Raw genomic sequence first — 19,068 nt, 5'->3', positions numbered from 1 at the left:
ACCCACCCTGGAAGGACTGATTTAAGACGACTAAGGTAGGGCCTTATAATTTAGAGCTGAAGCTGAGCCTTTGCATATATTTCAGCTATATTGTATTACTAAATTAAATTGACCTTAGCCCACTCGGTTCTAAAACTAATGGATGAAATCAGTTTCGTCCACCGTGAGCATACTGAACTCCGGGCTGCAAAGTTGTACGTGAGTGACAGTTCCTTTCAGTAGCACCAGCGCCTAGGATGACCTTGAAAGCAGCTGCTTCACGCGCTGCGTGAGGCCTCCAAGGTCAAGCGTCAGCAACCCCAAGTGCTCACCGTTCCTTCTGCGCAGTTCCTTATTCCAGCACTCGCCTTTGTGTTTTGGCTCTGCTCCTATTCTGAACAGCCCAACCTTTCCCTTCCCAATATTATTCAGGCTACATATTTGTGTTTAGAACTAAACCCTCCCAATTCAAATATAGTGCTCGAAACATCCATGGGCACAAATCAATTACAAAAAATTTCCCAAAAGTCTTCTGAATGACTTTTCTATTCATAGTAAATCCTTTATTCTAGCACCAAATATTGTCTTAGAACCACTCTAAAATAATTCATTCCTTTATTTGGAACTTATCAGCAACAATTTGCTAGTTTTCTCCCAAGTCATACCTTAAAGGAATAAAGGCAAAAATCTAATTTCTTAAAAAAGATATTTGGAATTACACTAATTACTTAATAATTAGTTACTAGTGGGCAAGACAGGGTCCTGAGGCTGATTATCTCATCGTCAAAATTACCACGTTGTGAAAAGAGGAGGAGGGGAAGCAGCTCCCGGTAACCGGAAGTGGAAGGAGACATTTGCCTATAAAAGGAGAAGTGAGGAACCTGCAGTTTCGAAGCAGTGAACTGCAGGTGGCTTTAGCATTGCTGGGCAGTCCTGAAAATGTCAGATTCCCACAGTGTCGGCGAGGAGAACGTAAGTTCTGTTTCTAATAGAATTAATTCTCTCATAGAGTCGCTTTTCAAAGTCTTCTAGCTCTCACTTCTATTTCCTTTTCGCAGGGGATCAGTTTCTGGCCCTTCTCCTCTTTGCTAGTGACGCGCTGTATGTGTTTAGGTGAGCGTAAAAATAAATAGTTTCCTACTCCTAGTCCAAAGGAAAGTATTTACTTTGTAGGAAACAAGTGCTGTAGCTGGGCAGGCCAGGAATGGTGAAGACATGGAGAGTTAAGACTGGAAAAAAAAAAAGGGAGAAATGGGTAATTTTTGGATTTTTTTTCCTCTAGGAGTAAGAATTATACACCTTCCAACACCCTTGATAACAGATGGATTTCTAGACTAGGCTTGAGATAACCCGGACAGGAGAAACTAAACTAAGAAAATATTAGTGGCTGGCAGAGTGGTTCAAGCTGTAAGAGCACCTGCCTAGCAAGCCTGAGGCCCTGAGTGAGGCCCTGAGTTCAAACCCCAGTACTGCAAAAAAAAAAAAAAAAAAAGGTCACTGAACCTGGACAGAGGACTACTGAATTGACCTAGTTAGCTACAGTCTGGAGTAATGTTCTACAAACTTTTTTTTTAAATTGTTGTTGTTTAAGTGAATCTGTGGGGAGTACTTTGAAACAGTGAAATACAAATGCAAAATTCACTAATTGCTAGCCAAGAGTTTGGGAGTAGGGAAGCCATTGAAGAGATTTAAATAGTGGAAGGGGAGGAGCCTCAGGTCTGTGAGAGAGCTACAATAGCAATGGGAGGGAGATTTACTCTCCTTTGGTTTCAGAGGAAAAGCTTTGATCTGGGCAGTACTCAAGGACGAATTACTCTATGTCATTTTTTATTTAATTTCCGAGATCTGCCTTATCATTTGTAAAACAGAAGCTAATAAATTGCTACAAAGTATACCATGAAGATTAAGTAGGAGAAATACAGAAACATTCATAACAGTTTGTCCTTGTACTGGTGAAAACCAGTAAATGTTTTTTCCTACTCCTATGTTTTTCCACCCTTTCCCTCATTCATTGGGCCATTAAAACAACAGTGATGGTAAATTATCATTGAATGCCTGCTTGGTGTCAGGCTCTGTGTGGTTACTGTGAATGTAACAGAGTAAAACAGATACTTTCATTCTGGCTCCTCTGTTCAGGAACTTGTAGGCTACACAAATTTTAGGCTGCCTTTGAGTTTGTCTTTACCCTGAATAGCAATGACAAGCCATTGAAGACTGTTCCAGAAACAGGAGAGCAATCTGCAGAGTGAAGAAGTCAATGGGTTCTGGAATAACTGGAGTTACTGCTTGTGTGGAAGAGAGTGGATGAAATAGCTTGAATGGAAAATCTTATGATAGAAGATGTAAAGGCGAGAATGCTTCCATATAGATTTAAGAGATAAATGAAAGGATTTGATGGTGTAGTTCATGGTGAGGGAAGGACAGGGGATATCCTCCAAACCCAAGTCCATATTCTATTTTCTCTTTCTTTGTCCACTTATAACTTGGCTTTTGCTCATTTTCTTATCTAATAAAATTTCTGCTAATCGACATCACACTCATAAATCTCAGTAACTCTTGTCTGTCAACCTCTGTGTGTCCTTGCTTTCTTAGTCATTAGTTGTGAGTTGAAAGTAAGCAATTTCAAATGAAAATCAGTGACTGACACTTCTCCTTGCAGAATTCAGTTGTGGAAGGGTTAGAAGAGGAAAATGTGGTTTTTACACTTGTTCCAGTCATAGAGGAGCTGAACCAAGAACATCTAATGGAACCCAGTGTTTCTTCATCAGCAGATATCAAACATGCAGGTATCGAGCCTAAAAAGGCTGGGAAAAGCAATAAAGGTCTGACAGGGATTGCTCAGTTAGCAGCTTTGGAAAGTGAGGAAAAGTAAGTTTTTTTTTCTTCCCTATTGTCTATGCAACATTCATCTTAAATCTCACCTCTATTGCCTGTGGTAAGAGCTTTCTCAGACATTTTTGCTAAGCCCCACATACTGCCTTTTAAGATGCAAAACTTATAGGGCATGAATTCAAATCCCTTCTATAAAAATGAGGTTAAGTGGCTAGGGATGTAACTCAGTGGTCAAATGCTTGCCTCCTATGCAGGAGTCCTTGGGTTCCATCCTCAACACTTAAAGTTAATAATACTTGCCTTGCATAAAGTTTAAATAATTTGGAAAACATCCAGTATTTTGCTTGGTGAGTAACTACTGGTAAATATCTAGCAGCTTTTAAAATCGTGACCTCTCGTACATTTCTTAGTGCTTCATAGAAAGGCATCAAATATCTCCTGAATGATTTTATTTTCTGGGTCAAAAATGGGCTTCAAGATGAATAAGAATTAAGCAGAGTGAGATAAGATGGTGGTACAGAGAAAATGTGGTGGGCTAACACAATTGTGACACAGTGTTGATTGAGGTAGAGTTTAGAGGTGGTTTCTTTGATTTCTGTATAGACAACTAATACTTTGTAGTTACTATCTGGTTCAAAACCTAGATATTTTCGAGAAAAAAATCCAATATAATCTTCTATCCAGATGGTTGTTCAAGTCTGCAAATAGCCATGCTGGTATATGTAGTATATAAAACACGGAATTTAGAATCAAGGTGTAGGATTGAGTATCAGGTCTGCTATTTATAGCTCTGGTCAGGTCTTGGGTAAGTCCTTTACTTCCTGAATCTGTTGTCATATGAAAAAAATTGATATGTATATGTGCAAACTAGTTTGTGAAAAATGTGAGAAAATCTTAAAATAATCATACAAATATTAAATTATTACGACTATGGTTCTATTCTTTTTACAGTTTACTTTCCAGAAACAAATAAACAATTCAAAGCATGCCCCAAACCTCAGAATAATAAACCATTCCTTCCCCTGCCGACTATTTTGCCTCCAATTAATGAGGTGTCTCGGAACACTCTGAGGAACTGGTGCCAGCAATTTAACTTGAGTACCGATGGCCAGGTTAGTGCACTGGTGGGAATAGTTGATGCTTGAAAGAAGTATGGGAACCTTTGTCAATTTTTAACTTTTATTTCCCTTTAATTTCCTTAGAAAATAGAGGTTTACGTGAGACTCCAGAAACATGCATATCCTGAACAGAAATATGTGAGTAATGAGTGCAGGCTGCCATTGTGGGCTCTCATTCCTTTATGTGTTCTACCTTTCGTGTGTGTGTGTGTGTGTGTGTGTGTGTGTGTGTGTGTGTGTGTGATACTGGGATTTGAACTCACAGCCTACACCTTGAGACCACTCTGATAGACTTTATTTTTTTTTAATCTTCCCAGACTTTTAAAGCTCATTTGATTTTTATTGTAATGTGACATTTTAAGTTACAGTATACTAAAACCAAAGTTGACTGAATTATGGCTTTTTCTATACCATGCAACTCTCCTATAGCTAAAATATTACAATATAAATTCAGTGAACACTTTCCATTTCCAACAGCCTGAGAGATGAATTCAGCTTTTTAAAAATCAATTAAATTAAACCACACCAGCCCTTTTTTGTGATTTTTTTTTTTTTTTTTTGAGGTAGGGTCTCCAACTGTTTGCCTGGGCTGGCTTCGAGCCATGATCTTCCTGATCTCTAGAGACCTCCTGAGTCGCTAGGATTACAGGTGCAAGCCGCTAGCGCTGGCTAGTACCTTTAAGTCAGGGTTTCTCAACTGTAGTTGTTGACATTTGGGAGCCAAATAATGTTTTGTATGTTGGAGGCTGCCCTGTACATTGCAGGATGTTTAGAAACCGCCTTTACCTCTGCCCACTAGAAGGCAATAGGAACACCTCCTTCCCCCCACCCAGTTATTTGTCCTTGTTTACTTTTGTTTTCAAGGCAGGGTCTCTCTTTGTAACCCAGGCTGGCCTGGAACTTATTATGTAGCCCCGGCTGGTCTCAAACTCATGGTCCTCCTGCCTCAGCCTCCTGAGTGCTGAGATTCCATACAGTTTTATGGAATCTCAAAAATTTCTCCCAGTTGAGAACCACTACTCCTAATCCTCCCCACACTGACATACACATTCAGGTCAGTATAAAGAATGATAAAATTCACACAAAAGTCCTTGACAAAAAGCATATTTGAACACTGATTATGAATTTCATTTGCAGGATATTCCTCAAACATCACTGGAAGCCAGATTGCACCCTGGTACAAGGAAACGCAAGGGAATACAGCTTCAGAAAACTAGGAGAGAGACGTCTAAGAGAAAGGAGACTAACACAGTTGAAGTGATCACTTCCGCTCAGGAGTCCATGTTGGCATCTTGGGCGAGAATTGCTGCAAGAGCTACCCAGCCCCAGGTTATGGATTTTCATTTCTCTCCTACTTCCATGGAGGCCTTTTTGCTCCAAGCCTCTGGTAAGATCAACCTTAAAAGTATGAATGTTATTCTAGAGAAATAGGCTTACCATTTATTACTACAAGGCTGAAAGATAAAAGAGAAGTATCTGTTCATTCGAAATTGCATTCACTAGTCGTTATCTCTTCCACTGCTGATGATTAGCGAAGTTTTGATTGGGTGGATCTCTAAGCCAAGTGATTGGCTGGTGAAACCTTTCTCATCACCAAACAGAACACCAAAGTGGGAAGAAAACATAATCTAATACTGTGGTTGCCTGTGGCCTGACTGAGGTCTCTTTTTATTCTTTTTTTTTTGTGGTACTGGGGCTGGAACTCAGAGCCTATGCCTTGAGCCACTCCCAACAGCAGTTTTTTGTAATGGGTATCTTCAAAATAAAGTCTTGAGAACTATTTGCCAGGGCTGGCTTTGAACTGCGATCTTCCTCATCTGTGCCTCCTGAGTAGCTATGATTGCAGGTGTGAGCCTCCAGTGCCCGGCTTCTTCCTTATACTTTTAAGCAAAGACTCATGCCTGTTTTCTATAGGTGAAGCAGTCCATTGCAGTGGTTAAGCAAATAAGGTATAGCTCAGGATACCTGTAAGACTCATGCCTGTTTTCTATAGGTGAAGCAGTCCATTGCAGTGGTTAAGCAAATAAGGTATAGCTCAGGATACCTGTATCCCTGTCTTGGCACTGGGAGAGGTAATATTTAATGCCATAAGCTGCAGTTAGCACTCCTGTTAGAAGAGCAGAAGGATGAATGTGTAGCTCAGTAGGAGAGCTCTTATCTGACGTGCATGCATGAGGGCCTGGGTTCAAACCTTATCACTGGGAAAAAAAGGGAAAGATAATAGAAAATGAATATTAATATAATTAAAAGTAAATATATTAAGCTAGGTTTCTGGCACATGCCATGATCCTAGCACTCAGGAGGCAGAGGCAGGAGGCTCTAGAGTTTAAGGTCAGCCTGGGCTACATAACAAGTCCATGGCTAACCTGAGCTACATGACATGACTCTCAAAATGCTAAGGACTATGAGGGCTGGTAGAGTGGCTAAAGTGATAGAGTGCCTGCCTAGCAAGCATGAGGCCTGAGTTCAAACCCCATGCCACCAAAAAAACCTAAGAACTATGAATATAACAGTGGTAGAGCACTTATAAGGTAGGTCTTGGATTCAATCTCCAGCACTGCAAAAAAAAAAAAAAAGTATTCATACATGTAAATGACTTAACAAAATCTAGCATTCCAAAAAGGTAGCTTATTTGCTTGTGATATGTTATTTGTGAATTAGACTATAGTGACTTTTGGTGTATGTTTGTTTCACACATTTTATTTGATCTGTGAGCAGAATACAAGACAGTAACATCAAGAGTGACTTTCTAAGAGGTTGTGTTAGATGGTTATCTTGACCCCCGTTGCTTATATTTGCTTCTCTTTCCCCATCTTCAGGTGTCAGGTGGTGTGTGGTCCATGGCAGACTTCTCTCTGCAGATGTAGCAGGGTGGGTTCGTCTGCAGTTTCATGCAGGGCAGACTTGGGTTCCTGACACACACAAGACAATGATTTCTCTCTTCCTATTACCAGCCTGTGTTTTTCCATCCCTGGCATTCGAAGATAATATGTTGTGCCCTCAATGTGTTATAAGGTAAACCTTAAGTATTTTTCTAAGCGCAGAAGATAGAAAAGGAGATATGTAGGTGTATTTTTGAATAATTTAATAGAAAATAGAGGGCAAACATACTGTTTCCTTAATTTGCTGAAAATAACTTAGAATTCAGATAAATTGGCTTTAACAAAATATGTGAGAAGTCAGGACCTTATCTTGCCCTCAATTTTAGGAATCTGTTCTAAGGGAAAGAACATTGAGTTCCTATTACATGTCAGATACTCACTTGGGGATTCAAAAAATAGTGAGAAATCGAGAAAGCCGTGGTGACTGAACCATCTGGAGCATGATGCAGAATCACACACTAAGGCACTAGAGAAGCTGTGACTGTCACCACCATTTTTCAGTGACCCAATTCTCTGACTTGGCTATTCCTCCTGCCACCTTAAAGTTGTAATCCATGGTTTCCAGGGATTCAGCAAGAATGGAAGAGATGGGTGATAGATGAAACACAGGAAATAAGGGTGGCAAACCCATCCTATATGATACTACAATGGTGACAGAGCCGTATAACAGAGTAAACCTTAATGTAAACTATGAAGTTTAGTTTATAAAGATCAATATTGGTACAATTTTTTTTTAAAATCCAAAATTGGTGAGAAAATTTATGTAGCATACTCAAGGCAAATAAAAGTAGCTGTGACAATATGTGAGTATGTTGTAGTGGCTTATGGGAACCTTCAGAAGAGGTCACATGCACTGAGAATGAACTTACCAACAGGAAAGTAATAACTTGGGCCTTTTTGTTGTGGAAATACCTAGTACAAACATATGGAAATAAGAGAATATGACATACTTAGAAACTGCAAGTAGGGCTATATGGTTGATGTTCATATTGACAGGTGGGTCTAGGGAGGGGGCAGCAGACCAGGAAAGATATATGTTATGTATTATCCAAGAAGTCCCTATTTCTCACTCACTTCTCTTAGAGTTTAATGATGGCTATAGAGCCACCAATAAATATCCATTGTACTTAGAAACACTGCTTAGGTTTTATAAAAAACATAGAACTAATGGCTGTCTATGAGTACAGACTCCATCTTTGTGTTGTTTGAAACCAATTGTAATAAACAGAACATGAGCCCTGAAAATAAATGGGCAGTCCTGACCACATAAGGGCTTTTTACTTCCTGTCCATAGGTGTTAGCAAGAAGCTCAGTAACTCTAGAGGTAGATTCCTTATTTTATCAGTCATTTCCAAGAGGTTTGTGTGAATTGTTATCTTATTCTAGCATTTTAAACTATTATTTTCTAACTTATCTTATAGGAATAAGAAGATTATGAAAAAATTAATTGTAAAGGAAAAGAAAAAACAACACATTGTAGAAGACCAGAATATGTCATTCCAAAATATGCCACCTTAAATAATGTTAAAGTGATATTTTGATCTTAAGGAAATGAAAAGCAAACAAAAGCTTTCTGCCTTCTCACATTGGCCAAAACAAAACAGGACACAGAAGTCCCTTCTTCCCTGTCTACCAGCAAATGGTGGAGAGCTTATAGATACACCCATGTACTGATAATTGCTGTGCTCTGTCTTAACCATCCTCACTGTCTTCTAATGCCTTGAGTCTGACTTAGTAAGTATTTAGCTGTATAGAAAATGATGATTATTTTAATCAATAGATTTTTTTTGAAGCAATTTCAAGTTTACAGAAAAATTGAACAGAAAGTAGAATTTCCATATACTGCCCTCCCCTCAAGATTCTTCTCTTCTTAAACTCTTATGTTACTTACGTTACTGCCGCGCATTTCTTATAATCAATGAGTCAATACTGACACATTGACTAAGGTCTTCAGTTTAGTCTGGCATGGTGATGTGCAGCTGCAATCCCAATGCTTAGGAGGGGGGTGTAGAAGGATCCTGACTTGCAGGCCAGCCTGGGCTGCATAGTGAGATCCTTGTCTCAAAAATAAAGAAAAAAATGTTTATAGTTTACTGTCCCCATAGCTTTGTCTTTTCTAGAGTGCCATCCATTTGGGATCATACAGCATGTAGCCTTTCAGATTGACTTTTCCCCAGCAACATGCACTTATTTTTCATGTTCTTTCATAAATTTCTGTTTAGTGCTAAATAATACTGTGCTGGCAAGATGTGCCACAGTTTGTGTTCATTCAGGTACTGAAAGACCCTGGCTGCTTCCAAGTGTTGGCAATTTCACTGGGGCTTGAACTCAGGTCCTACACCCTGAGCTACTCCACTAGCCCTTTTTTTGTGATAGTTTTTTTCGAGATAGGGTCTCGTGAATTATTTGCCCGGGCTGGCTTCAATTGTGACCCTCCAATCTCTGCCTCTTGAGTAGCAGGATTACAGTCATGTGCCACCAGCACCCGGTGGCAATTTCATTTTTATTTTGCTTATCTTTTTGTTTTGGCTTTTGAGATACTCTTAGTATGTAGCACACTGGCTTCAAACTCATAATCCTCCTGCCTTAGCCTCCCCAATGCTGGGATTACAGGTGTGAGCCACCATTTTTGTTATTCTCTGGCAATTATGAATAAAGCTGCTATAAACATAGCAATTTTGAGAGGTCACACAAACTCCCAACATGTTTGAGTGAATGGCAGGAAGATGTTGCTGGATCATATGGTAAAATCACGTTTAGCTTGTATAACAGTAAACTCTTCCAAAGTGGCAGTAGCAATGCATGGGTTCTCGTCAGCATTTGCCTTTGTCGGTGTTTGGGACTTTAAGATATAGTGGTGTCATTGTTGTAAATTGTAATTTCCTAATGACATGAAGTTGAATACTGCTTTTCATATGCTTATTTGCCACCTATATCTTTTATTTTCGGTACTAGGGACTGAACTGAGGCCTTTGCACTTGCTAGTGCTCTTTCACTGAGCTAAATTCCCAACCCTACTGTCTATCTTCTTTTTTTTGTGGTACAGAGACTTGAACTCAGGGTCTCACAATTGCTGGGCAGACACTCTACCACTTGAGCCACTCTCAATGGCCCCCCACCATCTGTATCTTTTAATGAAGTGATGAAGTGTCTATTCAGTCTTTTGCACATTTTTAAATTAAAACAATGAGATTAGGAGATGTTGAGTGAATTTCAACTGGTCTTTTTGTATAGCGCATAGCAGTCCTTTATCAGATAAATCTTTTGCAATTTTTTTTTTTCATTTTTTGTTGGGACTGGGGTTTAAACTCAGGATTTTGTGCTTGCAAAGCAAGCACTACCGTTTGAACCACACATCCGGTCCATTTTGCTCTGGCTATTTTTTTTGGAGATGGAGTCTCACAAACTGTTTGCCCAGATGTCTTTGACCTCCCAAGTAACAAGGATTACAGGTGTGAGCCACCAGCACCCAGCTCTTTTGGAATTTAAAAAGAAATAATTGTGGTGCTGGGGCTCAAACCAGGACCTCACCCACACTAGACAAGAACTGTACCACTGACTTACATCCCCAACCCCTCATTTCCTTCTCAATGTCTCCCAGTCTTCCTGGCTTGCATGGTTTCAGAAGAGTAGTCCAATGTAATCATCCTTGCTCTTTAGTTTGAAGATGGGTTTTCCTCCAACTTCAAGATTTTTTCTTCATTTTTGATTTCCTACAGTTTGAATGTAATATGCTCAAGGTGTGTGTGTGTGTGTGTGTGTGTGTGTGTGTGTGTATGCTCTTTTATTTTTTTTCAATGTAATGCAAGTCACAAAATAGTAATAAACTAGCTTGGGCATCAGTGACTCATACCTGTAATCCTAGCTGCTCTGGAGGCCCAAGCAAATAGTTCTTGAAACCCTTTCTTGAAAAAAATCCATCTGTTACCCATCTGTTCTTGTATCTTCACTTTTTTCATCAGAACCCTTAGCATATTAATCAAAGTTATATTAAATTCTTGGTCTGATAATTTCAAATTTGTCAGTTTGTTTTTTGTTGTAGTTTGTTTTGGCCATATTGGGGTTTGAACTAAGGGCCTCATGTTTACTAGGCAGGAGCTCTACCACTTGAACCATGCTGCCAATCCTTTTGTGTTGGGTGTTTTTTTTTAAGAAACAGGGCCTTATTGTGTTGCCCAGGTTGGCTTTGAACTCCTTGGGTCCAAGCCATCCTTCTGCCTCAACTTCCCAAGTAGATACAGGTGCATACACACTACTGCATCCAACTCCAGCTCTTCTTTAAATAAAACATAATTCTAAAACCAGGTGGTTTTGTTTTCTAAGATCACAAAACAGTACAATTTAAGCAAAACTTTTTTACTACCACCGAGTGCTGGTGGCTCACACCTATAATCCTAACTACTTGGGAGACAGAGATTGGAAGGATCACCCACCATTCAAGACCAGTTTGGGCAAAAAAGTTTGCAAGACCCAATCTCCCAAATAACCAGAGCAAAAGGACTGGAGGTGTGGCTCAAGTGGTAGAGTCCTGCTTTGCAAGTACAAAGCTCTGAGTTCAAACCCCAGTCCCACCAAAAAAAAAAATTATATATATAAAACCAAGTGACAAAAGTGAGTTGTTACTGAAAACACAACAAATGTTCTTTAGTGATAATTTCTCATATAATAAGAATTCTCAATTTGAATTCACTTTGGCAATATCTCAAAACTTGCATAATTTCAAAACCTGATGAATGGTTTTCTACAGAGCTTTGTCAAGTAACTATAAATGCTTAGACCTTGGACTCTAGGCAAAAAAGCTACAGAGTATCATAATGTGAGATTAAGCTGAATCTTAACTGTACAGCTTCTTCATTAACAAAGTCAACGTGTGCAATGCAATGTTCACAAGATTGACAAAAGAACGCTTTTGAGCAACATGTAATAGTGTGAAAAAGCCCAGGAATAAGAAAGCATTTCCTAGCATTTTTTGGGGGAGGAGGGAAGGTTATGAGGACTTGAATCCAGAGTCTCAACCTGCTATGAAAGCTACTCCATCCCTCACGGTGGATGAACTTACCAGGGCACCTCAAACTGACCATTCTCAAGGTCATGTACTGCCAAAGCCCACTTTGAGATGTTCGTAGAATTGGGTCTTTTGTTTCTATGTCACATCTCCCCTACTTTTTATTATGAGAACATTCAAACACAGAACAGTTGGAAACAGTGTAATGAATGCCTGAGGACCCACCCCACCCCCACATGGATTCAGTGTGTTGAAATATTTTATATTGGATTTATATTACTACAATACATAATTTTTTTTTGCTAGCTCATTTAAAAGTTGTAGAGATCATATTTCACCAAAATGTTTCTGCATGTATGTTGTAAGAATTTTCACATGAGCATAATACAATTTTTACACTTTAGAAAATGATTTATGTCAGGCAGGTGTGGTGTTAAATAGCTATAATTCTAGTACTTGGTAGGTGGAGGCAGGAGAATAGCAAGTTCGAGGCCAGCCTGGGTTACCTGGTAAGACCCTGTCTCTTAAGCAAAACAATGTAGTTTATACAGAATATCTAAAAGCCCAGAACATTTTCAAAGTTTCACAGTTGTCTAAAATTTTTCTGAATAATGTTAACACATTCAATAACTAAGGAACAGAAGGGAATTTTCTCAACATGAGTGGCAAAGTTTTTCCCCTGATGCCAGGAGCAAGATAAGGATGCCTGTTTCATACCATGTTGTCCAGGCTGGTCTAAAATTCCTGGGCTCAAGTGACCTTGGATCACCTCTTGAGTTGGGTCTACAATTATGTACCACAGTGCCTGGTTTTAATAAAGATTGTATGGGAGGCTCAAGCAGTAACCTCCTGACCCTGAGTTTAAATCCTAGTCCCACAAAAAAAATAAACAAACAAACAAATAAAACATTCTGGCAATGGTTTGTATTAAGGGAGAATGTACCTGTTTATCATTTCAGTTTTTCTTTTTTGTTTTGGTGGGACTGGGGTTTGAACCCATGACTTTGCAATTGCAAAACAAGTGGTCTGTTGCTTGAAACACACCTGTCCATTTTGCTCTGTTTATTTTGGAGATGGGGTCTTGTGAACTATTTGCCTGAACTGGCCCTGAACCACAATCCTCCTGATCTCAGCCTCCAGAGTAACTAGGATTACAGGCGTGAGCACCCAGCTTCAATTTCTTTGATTATTGGTTTATTCAAGTTTTTATTTATTTTTGTTCTATTTATTTTATCTGATATTTCCAAGGTATCACGGCATTTTTAATTTTTTTGTCTATTGTGTCAATAGCTATTTTCTCTTAGATTCCATGTTGTGGTTTTGAGTTTTCTCGTTTAGTCTTAGCCTTTCCAAAGAACAATGTTCAGGAAGCATTCTTCAGGAAGCTGGCCTTTAGATAGAGGCAGGATTTTGGGGAGAGTTATTTGACATCTAGAGAAAGGAGGGAAGAAAGCAGAATTACCGAAAGGGAGAAGTAAGACTGTTGACAGTCTGGCCAACCATCAAGCAATGTTCTGGAGCTAAAATTTTAGAGTTCTCCTGCCCTGTTCCCTCGATTAGTCAGTCATTGGCTGTGGGCTGTTCCACCAAGACTGTAGTATTGGGCAATGGTGTTCTGTACACTGGGGACCCCAGGGCTCAGAGCTGGAGGCTGTCTCCTGACAATACATTTGTAGAAATCCACTTGAGTTGTGCCTATTCCTAATTTTGATCTTTCTCTACCTTCTTGTTTTGTCTTCATCTTTCTCCTTTCTTCTCGGTCTTTTATTTTATTTATTTTTTTTAATGTGGTGGTACTTGGGTTTGAACTCAGGGCCTCATGCTTACCAGGCGAGTGCTCTACTACTTGAGCCACTCTGCCAGCCCCCTCCTTCAACTGTATTCTGTTCTTTCCAGCTTCTTGGCTCATTTGTACTCATTCCTCATGTTTTCTGATCAACTTTTTCTTTTTTCATGTCAAGATCCTTTCTTTTTTTCTTTTTTTTGCAGTACTGGGGCTTGAACTGAGGGCTTACACCTTGAGCCACTCCACCAGCCCTTTCTTGTGAAGGGTTTTTTTGAGATAGGGTCTTGAGAAACTAGTTGCCTGAGTTGGCTTCAAACTGCGATCCTCTTGATCTCTGCCTCCTAAGTAGCTAGGATTACAGGCGTGAATGCCTGGCTCTTTTTTCTTATGTATTTGTACAACATAGTGTGTTTCTCTGCTCACTTTTTTATTTTATTTTTGAATTAGCATCATTAATAATACGAGGAATTTCACTGTGGTAATCCCGTGTAGTGTATAATGCTCCTTGAACAGTTCACCTCTCCATTATTTCCATTTCCACCTTCTTCCCCCTTTTTGAAACAGCATGTGGTGGCTTTCATTATGCTGATTTCAACTTATTTTTACTGGCTGTACTGGGGTTTGAATTCAGTGCTGTACACTTGGTAGGCAGGTGTTCTACCACTTGAGCCATGCCCCAGAAAAACTTTATTTTTAAATTTTTTTTAATTGTTTTATTATTCATATGTGCATACAAGGCTTGGGTCATTTCTCCCCCTTGCCCCCACCACCTCCCTTACCACCCACTCTGCCTCCTCCCTCTCCCCCCCACCCCCTCAATACCCAGCAGAAACTATTTTGCCCTTATCTCTAATTTTGTTGTAGAGAGAGTATAAGCTATAATAGGAAGGAACAAGGGTTTTTGCTGGTTGAGATAAGGATAGCTATACAGGGCATTGACTCACATTGATTTCCTGTGCGTGGGTGTTGCCTTCTAGGTTAATTCTTTTTGATCTAACCTTTTCTCTAGTTCCTGGTCCCCTCCAAAAAACAATTTTTTTTGAGACAGATCTCTCTGTAGCTTCAAACTTGATCCCTCTGCCTCTCCCTTCCAAGTGCTGGGATTACAGGAGTGAACCACCACACTTAGCTTTGCTTTTATTTCATCATTTTATCTAGGGTTTGGGTTTGGAAGAGTGGTAAGTCAGGAGAAGTCCTGAGCAAGGAGTTCCTGGGTTCTCCTCTTTCTTGCCAAACTAATCTTTCATGCTACTGTGAAAGGCAGTAGTTCTCAGCAAGCCAGCATGAGCCTGTCACCTCCAATATCTCTCTACAGGGAGAAGTCGGTACAGTCTCTTACCTACTTGGCACTTATTTTTCATTGAATAACATTTAATCATCCAACAGAATCAAAGGCTTCAGACTTTTTTTTTTTTTTTTTTTTTGGCAGAACTGGTGTTTGAACTCAGGATCTCACAATTGGTAGGCAAGCATTCTTAACACTTGAAACCCTCTGCCAGTCCTTTTTTTGTGTGTGATTTTTTTTTTTTTCCAAGATACGGTGTCATGAACTATTTGGCTTCAAATCATGATCCTCCTGATATCTGCCTCCTGGGTAACTAGGGCCACAGGCCTGAGCCTCCATCACCCCAGCCAAAGGCTTCTGTTTTTATATTCTTTCTAAGAGCAATATTCTCAAATGAATGGCTTTGAAATATAAAAATTTCTTGACCAAAGGCTGGCCTAAGGACCAGCACAGGATTGAAAAACATGATATCATCAGTCTTTGAGAAGAAGTCTAACTGAGTAACTCAAAAGAAAATCCTCTCTAGCTATGTTATTTATTACCTAGTATTTCAGTCTAACATTCTTTCTTCATAACAAGTTCTATTCATCTATTATTTTCCCTATCGTAGTGCACAAAAACCCCTATCCTTGACCTCAAAATCAATGTGCCTCACTAGAAGCTGTTCTTGATTTGTATTTACAATTTCAGTTTTGCCTATAGGTACCACAGAAAGAGGGATGGACTTTCAGACTTTGCCACCTAAAATAAAGGAATGGAAGGAAGTTAATTTGAGTCTTTCTGATTTGCAAGATAGTCAGTAGTGATTAAAATTCTACTGTGAAGATAGTTAACTAAGTGACACAGTGACACAGTCTCACCCAAAAAGAACTTTTTTTTTTGCCATACTGGGGATTGAACCCAGGGCCTCATAGGCAAGCACTATACCACTTAAGCCATGCCTTTGGCCCTGTTTATTTTTTGTGCTGCTAGGGATCAAACCCAGAACCTTGCACATGCTAGACAAGCACTGTTACACCCCCAGCCCCTAGGTAGGTAACTTTCTAGCTCGCTCTCTCTGTTTCTTTTTCTCTCTCCATCTCTTTTGGTCATTGAATTCAGGACCTTGTACTTGCTAAACAAGGACTACCGTTGAGCTGTGCTCCCAGTCTGGTCTTATATTTGATCAAAGGGTGTTAAGAGTTCTTAAAGGAGCCAGTGTCTGTGTCTGTCATGGTAAAAAGTGACTAGAACACTGTTTGTACTGATATTGTGGGTGGGGATACAGATAAATGAAAGACACAGCATTGAAGACTGAACAGATGAGAGAAAGCTGCCTAAGTCAAGCAAGGAAGGGAAACAAATAACTGTCTTTTGATCCCAGGGGCAGTAGTAACTTCTATGTGCCAGGGACTGTTTTAGGACCCTGGTGAAAAGAATAGGTAGGTCCCTGGCCCTTACATAGCTCTTGTACATTGTAAGGAATATAGGTAATGAACAAATAGAGATCCAACTTGTACAAAGAACAGGGACCCACAAGAGTCAGTGCTAGAGGGAATCTGTCATTATAAGGTGAGGGAGAGACTTCCAAACTAAGTCACATCTGGACCCAAAGAAGGGTCCTTCAGAAAACCAAGGCTCAAAGGGGCTACTTTGCCTGAAGAAACAGAACTAATATTTCTAGGACCCAGATTCAAATCAAGTTGACCTGACAATGAAAATCATAATTTGTTTATTTTATCTCATTTATTTTGCAGTACTGGGGTTTGCTAGACAAGTGCTGTACCACTTGAGCCACATGCCCAGCCTTATCATTTATTTAATTACTCAGTGGTTCCCCATTAAGTTCTTGAAGGCAGAGGATGTATCTTTATTACTCATTCTTAAATCTAATGCATAGTAGATAATTAATGAATTACTTTTGAATAAATTATCTTGAAATGTTTAGTTTTTTTAAGTGAAAGTATAGAACATTAAAAACACTATAAAAATCATATAACAGAAGGAAAGAGAAGTTTGCTGTCATATTTTTGACAAATACACTAAGTTTTTTGAGTTAGAAAATAAACTACTGGTGAAAGAATTGAGTTTAAATATGACATCATCAGGTGTTTTTCTGGAGGGAATATTATTAAAAGTATCACTAAAAGTAAATATTGAAAGATCAAAGCCATGTATGGTGGTACATACTCATACCAGCACTGGGAGGAAGAGGCATGAGGATCACGAGTTCTAGGCCAGTCTGGGCTACATAGTGAGATGCCGCCTCAAATAATTAAAAAGAAATAAAAAGCCAGGCTCCAGTGGCTCATGCCTGTAATCCTAGCTACTCAGGAGGCAGAGATCAGAAGGATCACAATTTGACACCAACCAAGGCACATAGTTCCACAGACCCTATCTCTAAAATACCCAACACAAAAAGGACTGGCAGAATGGCTCACGTGGTAGAGAGCCTGCCTAACAAGCACACAGCCTTTTTATTGTTCTTTGTGGTCATCTCAAGGCAATTCAGCTGTCATAGTGGCATGTAGCATGCAGATGGAATTATAATGAAGTTGGAGGGTCTCTGGCATCGTTCTGGCAGCCACCTTAGATCTAACTGGCCTCTGCTAACCCCCTAAAGAGGAGCTCTCAGTCAACTGGCATTCTGTCCTCAGAGATGAGCAAGATTAGGGTGGAGTGGAAATTCAGCTAGGTCAGAAGGCTGCACAAGGTTAGGCCGGGGTAGAAAAAGTAAGTGGCTCTTTAAAAGTTAAATAGGGGAGGCATGGTTCAAGCAGTGGAGTGCCTGCTTTGTAAATGTGAAGCCCTGAGTTCAAATTCCATCTCCCACACACGAAAGTTAAACAGGATATTTCCATTTCCCACCATGCCATCTCTTGTCATAGCCCTTTAGTCCTTCCACGTTTCCTTTTCCTTCTCCTTCTTTTGCTTTTTGCTGTACTAGGGACACTCAGGGTCTTGGGCATGGCAGACAAGCACTCTTCCACTGAGTCATACCCCCAGCCCCTTTCTCCATTGTTCTCCCCAGTGAACTCCCTCTACCAGGTGCTGCAGGGCCAGAATTTCACCTGTGCCTTTAGGATCTCCTCTATGCTCGTCCTTGCTCTCCAATCTTCAGAGAAATTGGCTTTCTTTTCTTTCCTCTGTGCTCACCAGCCTTCTCATCCTCCAATGGCTGAATGCTCATTCTACCTAACTCCTTTGTCTGCTTAAAGTTTACTAGTTAAAGTTCAGATATTAAATCAAACACTACCTCCTTGCAGAAAGGACCACAATCTATCATTTTTCTTAATACATCCTTCTGTCACTTGAGACATATCTTCAGTGCCCAGGCTGGGCTCACACCATGTTCCTTCTAATCTCAGCCTCCCAAGTAGCTAGGATTACAGGTGTGAGCCACAGACTTCCAGTTTCTTAATCTATCCTTATTGTTTTCCTGTTTCTTCCAAAGGATCATGAGAGTTAAAATAGATTATTTCTTTTGGGCATGGTGTGCATGCCTATAATCTCAGCACATTCTAATTAGACAAAGGAGTTAGGAAAGAACATTTGATTAAATTTTTAATCAATTAAGGTAGGTACTTAATTTAGTCCTTGTTTTTCTTTTGGTGCTGGAGATTGAGTCCAGGCTCCTCTGTGTGTTAAGCAAGAGCTCTACCACTGAGCTACATTCCCAGCCTTAGTTTTTCTTCTGGTTTTTTTAAAATTTTTTTTTTAGTGAGACTGGGGTTTGAACTCAGTATTTCACACTTGCAAAGCATGCACAGTATCTCTTGAGCCACACCTCCAGTCCATTTTGCTCTGTTTTTTTTGGAGATGGGGTCTTGTGCACTATTTGCCTGGGCTGACCTGGAGCCTCAATCTTCTTCCTCTAAGCTTCCCAAATAGCTAGAATTACAGGCATGAGCCACCGTGCCTGGCATTAGTTTTTCTTTTGAGACAGGGTCTCACTATATAGCCCAGGCTGAACTTGAAACAGAGACCCTCCTGCCTCAGATTATAGTCATGTACCACCACACCTGACAACTAAAGTGGGCAACTGACATGGTTTGAACGTTAACCTCTCTCAGCTTTAGAAAGAAATTTTTCCAGGAGAAAGTTTACTTATTTTGAATTCAGACATTTTTTTCAAACTGGGGTTTGAACTCAATCTTACTACTTGAGCCATTCCACCAGCCCTCTTTTTGTGGTGGGTTTTT

The 19,068-nt window shown here is 39.8% G+C and overlaps 1 protein-coding gene across 1 annotated transcript; it reads left to right on the top strand.

Moving 5' to 3' along the window:
• The first annotated feature begins 918 nt into the window (after positions 1-918).
• Dppa2 (developmental pluripotency associated 2) lies at positions 919-8,413 on the top strand. Its single transcript, XM_020152200.2, has 7 exons — positions 919-951; positions 2,639-2,801; positions 3,763-3,923; positions 4,014-4,067; positions 5,067-5,316; positions 6,749-6,944; positions 8,233-8,413. The coding sequence occupies exons 1-7, from the start codon at positions 919-921 to the stop codon at positions 8,327-8,329; spliced, it is 954 nt and encodes a 317-aa protein (XP_020007789.1). The 3' UTR covers positions 8,330-8,413.
• Positions 8,414-19,068: the final 10,655 nt, after the last annotated feature.

Source organism: Castor canadensis, chromosome 5 (assembly GCF_047511655.1).
Source record: "Castor canadensis chromosome 5, mCasCan1.hap1v2, whole genome shotgun sequence".
NCBI lineage: Eukaryota > Metazoa > Chordata > Mammalia > Rodentia > Castoridae > Castor > Castor canadensis.
Note: the sequence above shows the minus strand (reverse complement) of the source record. Positions and strands in the feature narration are given on the sequence as shown.